The sequence below is a fragment of the Misgurnus anguillicaudatus genome, chromosome 22 (assembly GCF_027580225.2).
Source record: "Misgurnus anguillicaudatus chromosome 22, ASM2758022v2, whole genome shotgun sequence".
Lineage (NCBI taxonomy): Eukaryota > Metazoa > Chordata > Actinopteri > Cypriniformes > Cobitidae > Misgurnus > Misgurnus anguillicaudatus.
The window spans coordinates 9,782,414-9,793,579 of record NC_073358.2 but is presented as its reverse complement, the minus strand read 5'-3'; the positions used below and the strand labels follow the sequence as shown (position 1 = coordinate 9,793,579).

General features: G+C 37.4%; 1 protein-coding gene across 5 annotated transcripts in view; it reads right to left on the bottom strand.

Annotated features, from left to right (window-relative positions):
- Positions 1–5,684: 5,684 nt before the first annotated feature.
- The window catches only part of dlg4a (discs, large homolog 4a (Drosophila)), a 139,891-nt gene continuing 134,409 nt past the window's right edge, over positions 5,685–11,166 (bottom strand). For all 5 annotated transcript variants that reach the window (XM_055200809.2, XM_055200808.2, XM_055200806.2 and 2 more), the window contains one exon: positions 5,685–11,054. In XM_055200809.2, the coding sequence (XP_055056784.1) occupies positions 10,948–11,054 (107 nt within the window). In that variant the 3' untranslated portion in view covers positions 5,685–10,947. The remainder of the gene's footprint in view (positions 11,055–11,166) is intronic.

Sequence of the window (11,166 nt, the reverse complement as noted above, 5' to 3'; positions counted from 1 at the left end):
TGTACTGACGCACATTATGTATTCATGCATCCATATATGTATCAGTTACGTCAAGAAAAAAACATTAGTCAGTATGTCACCCATATCTGTGAGGAACACGGCGACTTTTTGGGACTTTAGCTTATTTACCGTATCCCCCAGAGTCCATACACACCCTTTTCATCTCTGTGCGTCATGTAACCCTATCTGACCCACCGCTGTCCTAGCTTAGCACAAAGACTGGAAGTAAATAGCTAGCATACTGCTCCCAATAAGTGACAAAGTAACGTCAACATTTTGTATAGGTGCTAGTGCTGTGACGGATCGCAGTTGATCCGTGATCCGTACGGATCATGACCCTTGCATGCGATTCGTGAATTAATACGCAAATTTAAATAGACTTTCAATGTTAAGTCAATGTAAAGACGCCTTTACGCACATCTGGAGGTCTTGCGGTGCGAATGACGCAAATTGAGCATTGCTGCGGGAAACCGCAAGTTGAAAACTCTGAACTTTGGTGGAAAATCACACCGCATTAACCAATCAGGAGCTTGCTCTAGTAGTGACGTGATTACAGGGAGCGAGCGGAGTCGCAGAAGCCCCTCCCATGACGCGAATTTCCACATGAATGTCTTGAATGACTAGAATCTCATGCGCGAATGGATGAAGTAAACTCAAAATGGTCAAGCGTCCAACTATGTGCGAATAGTGGTTGGTGAGAATCCTGCATTAGAGAGAGTTGTGCTACTGTGTCTCATACTGTAGTCAATTAAAATACATTTGGCAAATAGAGCAATGAAAAACAACGTAACGTTTTTATGTGGAGCAACTGTTTATGCTGCACCATTTGGAATTCGCCCTCTGTCTGTGTGTGCGCACGCGTTTAAGTGCCTTAAAAAGTGCACACACGGAGAGACGCGTTTCAAAAAGCAACATACGTAAAGGGGCGGTTTCCCAGACAGGGATTGGACTAGTCCTAGACTTAAACACTTTTAAGAGCTCTCCAAACTGAAAACAACTTTCACTTACAGATCTTAAAATACATCAGGGCCCTTTGTTTTACTTCAAGATGCACACAGGTAATGTTTTTAGTAAGGCATGTTGTTTAAAACTAGTTATATTTCCTAATTACACTAAGGCCTAGTCCTGGATTAAGCTAATCCTGGTCCGGGAAACCGCCCCAAAATGTTTATCTTCTTGACAGGGCACATAAAAACAAAATGATCTCCACAGTATTCTTTTTCTAATGAAAACATTTGTTTATGTCTTAGGTTTATGTATATACAGTAGATTAGGCAGAAACCAGTCCGTGCTTATTTGGTCTTAAAGAGACAGTAACCTCAATTAATCTACTTAAGTCTGTGTCATTAATGTTAATCAAACAATCCAAGACAAAGACAAAATAATTTCTGTAGCTTAAAAAATATGAATTATATGTAATATATGTATATGTAGTGTTATTATTGATTTGATTCCATTCTGTACCTAACACTAATATCACACCTCCCTTAATATGCTTACTTAATATACAAACATAATGATTGTAATTTATTAAGTTGTTATTCATTTGTTATTAAAAAATAAATATTAATTTGCTGATACGAAAAATGATCCCATCCGTACCTTAAAAACCGTAATGTGATTCGAACCGTGAGTTTTGTAATCCGTCACACCCCTAATAGTCACAGTATACAAAAAACAAGGTCATATGAGACACAGACATCTTTTAATTGTATACACACTGGCAACTATATTGTGTCTCATATGACCTTGTTATTTGTACACGCTGTGACTATACAAATCACAACACATAAATAGGAAAATGTTGGCATTATTTTGTCACTTATTGGGAGCAGTATGCTAGCTGGACCCATTCACTTCCAGACTTTGTGCTAAGCTAGGCTAGCGGTGAGTGCGTCAAACAGAGTTATTGCATGCACGGAGATGAAAAAGGTATGTATGGACTTATCTAACTCTGGGGGATACGGTGAATAAGCTAAAGTCCCAAAAAGTTGGCGTGTTCCTTTAAAGTCTCATAATCTGTTGATGAGATTTGGAGCATCAAAGTTTAATTTCACATTGATTTCAATCTTACTCAGTCAATATTAATGAAATCAAGATTATATTTTCACAGAATGTTCCCTACATTTTGTATGATGAGTTTATGAGTTTATTCACAAATAAATGACATTAGCTGTATTCACAGACTGGGTCACATTTCTATGAAACTCAACAGGAAATGTCAGCATCAATACTTTAAGATCAGTCCTCCTTTTCCTGTTAGAAATAAATCACAGTTTTCCTCTGTATCTTAGCATAGGTTGGGTTTCTCATTCCTTGCTCTTCTGTTTCTCTCTGGCCTATTTTCTCTAGTCGTTGTATGTATGCTGTAATCACCTCTCTCTCTCTCTCTCTTTCTCTCGCTCTCATCCATTCACATCCACTCAGATTGAAAAGCATAACCGGATGCATTCTGACAGCCATAGCTGCTAAATAAAGCAATTGACAGTCTGAATGCTTTCCAAAGGTAAGATGCACACGTCCAACCTGTCCTTCACACTATTCTCACCAAATGATTTAATTTTCAAACCACCCCAACAGCTCATGCAAACACACACACACATGCACACGTAATGAGGTTCACATGACACATTGTGTTTTATGTGTCACAGATAATCACGTTTGACAGCACTGATAGGAATGAAAGCCACATTTTTTCGATAATTTTATGTCTGTCCGGCCCTGAAGGTCATCTACGACTCTAAAAACACTCAAGCACAGGTTAGTGTATATCAGGGCGGCAAGGAAGCATCTTTGTTCTTTGACTTCCTCACAGGAAGAGGGTGCAACACCATCGGCTGATGGAAAGAGAGACATAGACTATACATATACATCTAGTGTAAATACAGTTCACAACAACAAAGCAAAACGTACACATATACTACACATACATTTCTTTACTAAATTAAGTTGGTATTATTTTAATGGATGGCTTGAATTGTTCAGTGAGTGCAGATAAGCATCACATATAGCCTACATAAGAGCTCTTGAAGTTTTTCTTTTAAAGCACCTCACAATAGATTTCCATAAGTCTGTGGAGAGAATGATCAGACTAAAAAATATGCTAATCAATTATTTAAAATTTTTACGAAAGGGCTTTCTTAACATGACCTGAAAAGTTTTGGACATCTTAAGTGTGCAGTGAGATATATGACTCACCGGCGCCACCTGCTGACGGCTACATTACAGTACAATACTGATGTGAAATACCACTATACTGTACTGTACTACTGATCTTAGCATTATATGTGTTATTGTCACCAGTGTTTTTTAATTGTATGTTAAATATTATTTAAAAAATGACATTTAAATTATTCTTTTAATTCTGAGAGACACTGTTGAAAATATACACTCTTTTTTTCAACATATTGGGTAAAAAAGAAATTTTAAGGTTTATTTAACCACATAGTTATCATACTATGAGTTAAAACAACCCAGCATTTTTTAGTAAAGATGTTACCTTTTTCCAGTCGATCAAATCGAATGAGCAAAGAAAGTGGTGTTAAAATCACGGATGCTAATGTTTCTGGATCATTTGTCAAGCAATACATCATGCAGTGTGCTTCAGTTATGCGGCACATTTTTGGAAATGTTATAAATCATCCACTCAGACAGAAACTTTACATACTGAACACAGCATTCATTTTGAAAAAGTTACGATAGAGTGCCGCAGGGATGACGTATTTTGTAGGCCAACCCAGAAATTAGCGGGACACTGGTTCCCTCGTCCCATTTTCCCATCGATTTTCCGATTTAGGCACTAAAGCTCTGTGTTTAACAAACGTTTATGACACTTACGTGTTTTTCCAACAAGATAATCTTCACAGATGAACACCAACTTTTATGAATTTTGAAGTCTAAATGCGTTTATTAGAAATTCAAGCTGCAAGCGAGATTCACCACAGGCTCTCGATATCAACGTCATCATAATCATCACCACCACCACCAAGCTTCCGACAGCTTTTTAAAACTGTATTTAACACATTTACTGATAAGGAAATACACTGTGTGGATTAATCTTACTTGGAGATTGTGCCCATGTTGCGTTGTTTATGACGTTAAAAGTCCAAAAGTCTCTTATTTATATTTTTCCCAAAGTCTATGTAGCAACTTGTTAGTAATCGCCCTTTTAAAGACACGTTAAAGCTTTAAAAAGTCACAAGTGGGGGAACTGGTGTGTTTTATAAGAGGGGCAACCTTTCCGATCTCTCTGATGAAGCCAATACGGAAGTGATTTAAACTGCAATTCATCGACTGGCCGCTAGAGGCTGGCTCCAAAAGGAAGTCAATTCACATAGACCTCCATGTTAAAATGCCCAATTTACAGTAGAAAATATTTTACAGCCTGGTATATAAATTGTTTTTGGTCTGTATAGCTACTTTTGCCCTTCATGATAATTGTGAGTGGGGTGAATTTTTTTGTAACTTATCCGTTTAAATTATATTAAGCCTGCATAATGCAAGTTCTGCATAATTAAGGGCGTGGCCACTGCTGTCACTAGAGTCAAGTTAGGCGGGCGTGGTCATGAACAAGGAAAAATATATATTATAGGGTTCTTTTTCCTTGTTCATATTGCACAGGTGTGTTCTTACGTTTTTGCAAACATTTAGAAGACATATTACTATGAAAGTTTTTGTTGAATCATGATTTGTAAGTTAAAACATCTGTAAGCACATATTATGAACAAATTTGACCGTATGCATTCTTATTGAATAAGATCCAGTGACTTTGGGGCGATGGAAACGGGCGTACTAAAATGCTAACTTTTTTTGCTAAAATGCTAACTCACTTCTGGGTTTTGCCAACGATACAGCAAACACAGAACATTCCCCTATAACGTTCCTGTATGGTTCCCATTTGGGAACCAAATAAGAAGTTCTAGGAATGTTCCTTATAGGGTCTTTTTTATAACCTATGAGAACCTTCCCAGAACATTCCCTGCAGATTATTTTTAGGTTTTATAACCTAACAGGAACCTTCAGAGAACTTTCTGGGAACGTACCCTACTGGTTATCCTGGAAAGTTTTTGGGGAACATTCTGGGAACTATTTGGGAACCTTCTGGGAATGTTCCCTACTGGTTAGCTAGGAAAGTTTTCTTAACGTAAATAGAACATTCCCTTTAGTTTCCAGGAACCTTCTGGGAACCTACAGAGAACTTTCTGGGAACCTTCTGGGAATGTTCCCTGTTAGTTGACCAGGAAAGTTTTCTTAACGTATATAGAACGTTTCCTTACCGGGAACGTTCTGGGAACCTACCAAGACCTTTCTGGAAACCTTCTGGGAATATTTGCTGCTGGTTGACCAGAAAAGTTTTCTTAACGTAAATAGAACATTTCCTTTAGGTTGCTGGAACGTTCTGGGAATCTACCGAGAACTTTCTGTGAACCTTTTGGGAATGTTCCCTGCTGGTTAACCAGGAAAGTTTTCTTAACGTTCCCTTTAGGTTCCGGGACGTTCTATTTACGTTAAGAAAAATGTTTCTGGCTAACCAGCAGGGAATGCTCTTGGGAACGTTCTGGGAACAAAAAACGAAAGTTCCCAGAGCCTTCTGGGAACTCGAAATTTTTCGCTGGGAGAATACGTCATCATTGCGGCACCCTGCTGCCCAATCACTCCACAACAGAAGCTTCCACAAAACACTCTTTAACATAAGTAATTTTATTATTTTTGTAGCTAATTTACAACGAGCATCTCACTGAAATTAAACACTTTTCATAGTCCGATACTGTCATTGGTAAATCTCTCTTTTAAGATAAATCATTTAAATATATTTTTGCATCAAGATGGCACTGTAATATTTTCATAGTTACTCTTTTTTTAAAATAAAAGCAATATGTTTAATCTGTTCTGGATATTCAGAATAAGGTTATGGCAAATACAAATTGATAAAATACATTTGATTCTTTCAAATAAATAAATAAATGTCAACTCAATAATTCATTCTAGTAGTAAGTGAAGTCTTATATTTTTCTTGGTAATACATTGTGTCTGTCTGTCCGTGTGTATTTTTGCAGTTAATACATAAAGCAAGCAAATGCTTTTCATTTGTTTCATGTAGCAAATAATACTTGACTTGGAAAATTTATTTAGGGGTTATGTTTAGAATATCAGTGTGTGAAATGCGTGCAGGTTTCATTTTTCTTTTAAATTTCACAGTAATTTTTAATCTTCAGTATATCACATTTTGATTGTGTGCAGCCCCACTTTGGAAACCACAGCAAAAGCGTCTCAGTCTTTGCACAAAACCCTGATGTAAACAAAGCAGTAAACAACTGAATAAACAAACAAACAAACAATTATATAAAATCAATAAATAAAAACAGCAAGAAAAAAACTGTCACTGCACTCCAAATACACTTATTTATAATATTGAAATATAAACGCAAAATCTAAAAGAAATTAAGTAAAAAAAAATTTAGTTTCTAGTCCTCAGTTTTCATCCCATTAATCATTTCATTTAAACTGTCTTAAATAAGTGCAAATGTTTTTCCTCAAGAATCCTCTTCTTTTCTGCCTGACACACACGCACACAAATATTGTGCCAGTTTTTATAGGTTAATTAGTGTAGTCTCAGTCCATAAATCACCATGATAAAAACATCACAGTTCATGGCATTGATTTACATGAAATCTTGCTAAATCAAATGCGTCAGTCATAGTTTGACCTCAGGACTCTGTCCTGGGCCCGCTGTCATTTTCCTCCTTACATTAGACAGTGAGTATGACGGCCTCAAAGCACTGTATCGATTTCTACCGCATCACCGTCACGGTACAAAAAGGGCAAAAAGCCAATTTATCATTCTGTCATTCTCATGTCATCCAGGGCGAAAATGAGCTAAACCTCACAAGATTATGGGTAAAACTGTTTATGCGTTTTGATCTAAACGGGGATATTAGTTGGAGGCAGACAAATAGCGAAGCTGATTATTCTTTAGCCACCATTTATAAATTTCATTAAACACATTGATCGTTATAAGCTCATTGATATAATTGACAAGCCAATTACCTGCTGTAATGATGTCACTAATACTCAATTATAATCTCATATACAGAATCAAAACCATTGTAAAATTCACTATATTCCTGATAGTATTTGTTTGTATGAGTGTGCACAGAGGTTTCAGATGGGCTTAATGAATAGCGTTCACGTTACGTCCACACCGCAACTGAATTGAACCCAAATCAGATTTTTTCATCTAACGTTGCTTTTGGGCACTCAGGATACTAAAGAGCCGATCACCTGAGCCCATAAATATCATCACTGACTGGATGATTGGCACAAGGATGTCCTTAAAAGCAGCAGAAAGGGAAAACATGCATTTGTGTCAGACTTTTAAGAGCCCTTAAAAAAACGTAGGCACTGTGAAAGAATTTTCTATAACATTATGAAAAATTTTCGAATTGTGTGGCTTAAACACTAGCAACATTTTGGTTAACAAAGGAAAAATTTGGTTTCTGGTCGCAAAATGGTAATGGCATCCACTAGCTGACAAGAGAATAAGTATTAAATAATGAAATGATTTACATTATTATACAAAATGACTTAATTTCTTAAACATTTTACTAGGTTTAACTATTTCCCCGCTATTGGTGAGTAATATTGTTAATTAAAGGGACAGTTAAATCAAAAATAAAAATACTGTCATTATTTTCTGTATGAACCTGTATGAAATTTTTTTCTGATGAACACAAAATTTTTTTAAATAAATGACGGTAAGCACACAGCTGATTGTAACCACTGACTTCCATAGTAGGAAAACAAATACGATGAAATTCCAATGGCTGCGACCGAAAACTCAAGGCAGTGACTTGTTGCCTCGCTGCTTCATGAGGCAATGACTTCGGAGGCATGAAGGCAGCTCAGAGAAAGGCTTTCGGACACACTTCAAAGGCAGCGTGTTTGACATACAAACAGAGAGCGCCTTTGTGATAACTAATCACATATTTGAAAACTACAATACTAACTTCTCGCTAGAAATAAAGGTGTAAAAAGTGAAAATATACATTTATTTGCACTAAATTTGTGCTCCAGTCACTTCCTTGGCCGCCATTTTATTTTTTCGAACTCGACCAGTCCCGACCAATCACATTCTCATTGTACGCCCACGCATAGAATTGTGGGACAGAACAATGGAGGTATCTCAGGAGACAGGAAGTAAACCTAACATTGAATTTGGACATGCCTTGATGTCTTCCTGCCTTGGAAAGCTGCCTCAGAAGACAGCAATTTAGAGTTTTCGGACACAGCCAATACTTCCATAATATTTGCTTTTCTAATATGGAAGTCAATGGTTATGGCAGTGTGAATATAATAATTTATTAAAATATCTTCTGTGTTCACCAGAAAAAAAGAAATTCAGTTTTAGAACAACTTGAGGGTGAGCAACCAAAGTTGCCAGTTAGCGGCAAAAATTTTTATGATTTTCACAAAAGTTCACACCAGCCGCGGTGTAGGCATCAAGCGCGAGTGATTTCAATGTTAAGTCAATGTGAAGACGCTTTGATGCACGTCTGCAGGTCTCGCGGTGGTAATGAGGCATTTAGCGTGGCGCGCTAGACGCGATTCCGCCTCATTCGCGAGTCTAGTTTGCGCGAATGGTGCGAATTGAACGTTGCCGCGGCAAACACGTGAGTTGAAAAATTTTAACTTCGTTAACCAATCAGGAGCTTGCTCCAGTAGTGACGTGATTACAGGATGCAAGCGAAGTCACAGAAGCCCCTTCCATGACGCGAATTTCCGCGTGAATGTCTCGATGACTAGAATTTCACGCAGAAAGGAAGCAATTAAACTCAAAATGTTCAAACTCAAAACTAAACGCGTCTGGTGTGAACCCACGTTAATGCCTTCCAGAAAAAAAAATCTTTAAATATATAAACATACAATATATCAAATTAAATAACAGACCTGCTTTCAAACAAAAATCCTAACTGTGTATCCTACCTTCATTTGTTATCTTTTTATTACCTCTCAAATATGGGTAGGTTTCTTCAAAAATAAAAAATTTTGAGCAAAAAGCTAAAATAAGCCTGAGGGAATAATTCCAGGTTTTATAAGTTGGATAAGAGCGCCACCTGGTGGATAATAGCGGAAATACGAATTGCCGGAAAAACCAGTCTTGGCAGGGAAGTGTTTTATCTTAATTGACGAGTTAACTCATCAATGGCGGGGAAAACGTTAAGAGGCACCGCTTCTCTGCTTATGACGGATGAAAATCCACATTTGTGCTATTATGCAGTAGGTGGCACTGTTACTTATAAAACCTTATAAAACAATGCAGCATCTACGGATCCAAAAGCAGTAAATTATCTCAGAATTATCTCAGCTTTTGTTTAAAATGTGGTATTTTTTAAAGATTTTTTAAAAAGAATTTTAATATATTTGTTTAATATTTTTCAATTAAGAGCATTGTATGTTTATATATTTATAGAAAAAAAATCTGGAAGGCATTCAAATTTTGAGAAAAGCATAAAGAATTCTACGGAGCCCCTAAGGGGACATGGAGCAAAAATTAAATAAAGTTTTGTTTCGCGTGCGCACGTGAGCACATAAAAGTAAACTTTAGATTTTGATTTTTTTACTCCAATGTCACCTTAGGGGCTCGGTAGAATGGTGCCACTGGTTGGCAACTTTTTGAAAAAAAAAATGCTGACGGGGAATATTAGTTTAAACATTTTAGTTTTTTATGGTTATAAAGCCAATAAATTACTGTATAATAATAAATATAATTTACATAAAATATATGTACAAATAGATAAAAGTGGCAGGATACCAGAGTGTTATTGTACCACGATTAAAACAACCTAAAAAAAAAATCTGATTTGGGCAGAAGTTGGGCACTTTGGGCATGGTGTGAACTGCCATTATTTGCACAAATGTGTTCAAAATCCAAAATGGCCATGAAACTACAAACGTCTGAAAGTTTGTGTTTTAAGCATGACTTAAACGGTTTACTTCATGATAGGTTATGGAAGAACAAACGCTGAAGATATTGCACGTTAAAGAGCAGCCTGGAGTCACTTAGGGATCTATTGCAAAAATGATAAAAGGCTTTACAGGACATGTGCGCGTGTCTGTTTCCGTGTGCGTTGTGAGCCGGAGAAAACGAATGAAAACTGAAAATCAGAAGAAAATCAATCATGTGACTTTCAATAATAATGCATGGATTCTCTTTCCATCCAAACATTTCCTCTTAGATTCATACACTGCAATGAACTAACTGTAAACTATATAAGGGGAACATTCAAATAACTGAAGCGATCGTCCCAGCACATCCTGGATTTCAGGAAGCACAAACAAGCGCTTAAAAAGTCAAAAATGCCCTTGATGCCGATATCTGTGGGCGACCGATCGAACCGCGGTCTCTGACAAGTCATAATATCTTTGATACTGAAGATTTTTCAGAGCATTACTGATACTGATAAATATACTTTTTTATAATTCAGTTCAATTCACCACCCTACAGTAATGTAAAATGAGCTTCTCTCAGCTCTTCAATGTCTCATTCCAGTAAAAGCAAAGGCGCTCGCCCGTCTCTCTCTCTCTCTCTCTCTCCGTGTTCTGTCTTGTTTGGAGAGACTGGGAATCTGACAATATACAAAATTTCTCTGAGCTTTCCGGTTTGTGACAGTAAAAACAGCCCACCAGTCCTGTGGAAGAGGACGTTATTCAGAGAGAAACAGAGAAAGACGGAGAGAGAAAGAGAGAGAGAAAGAAAGATGGAGGAAGTTAGAAAGGCAGAAGTGGAAGCGTGTGATGCTCCATGCTTCATTTCCGGTTGCTTTTGTGACGTCTTTCTTCTGTTCGCTCTCTCTCTCGCTCTCTCTGTTTCTCGTGAGCTTTTTGAGTCGCAGCTCCGCAGTCCAGGACAGGTTGGCCAAACGGTGACCGGGTGAGGAGGTCCGGCGCTCACAGGCGCTCCCTGGTGGGAATCCAGATGTAAGGCCCAGACTGCTCCTCGATCACAGTTTTAACCTTGTGATAAACCTCCTCGAAACTGTCACCCTCCACGATCGCTGTAACACAACATACAAAAACAAAACTTTGAATGTGCTCCTGTAAGGCTAGAGCTTTGCGTTAGCACTTCCACACATACTCATTAAAAAAAAGATCGATTTAATGCATATG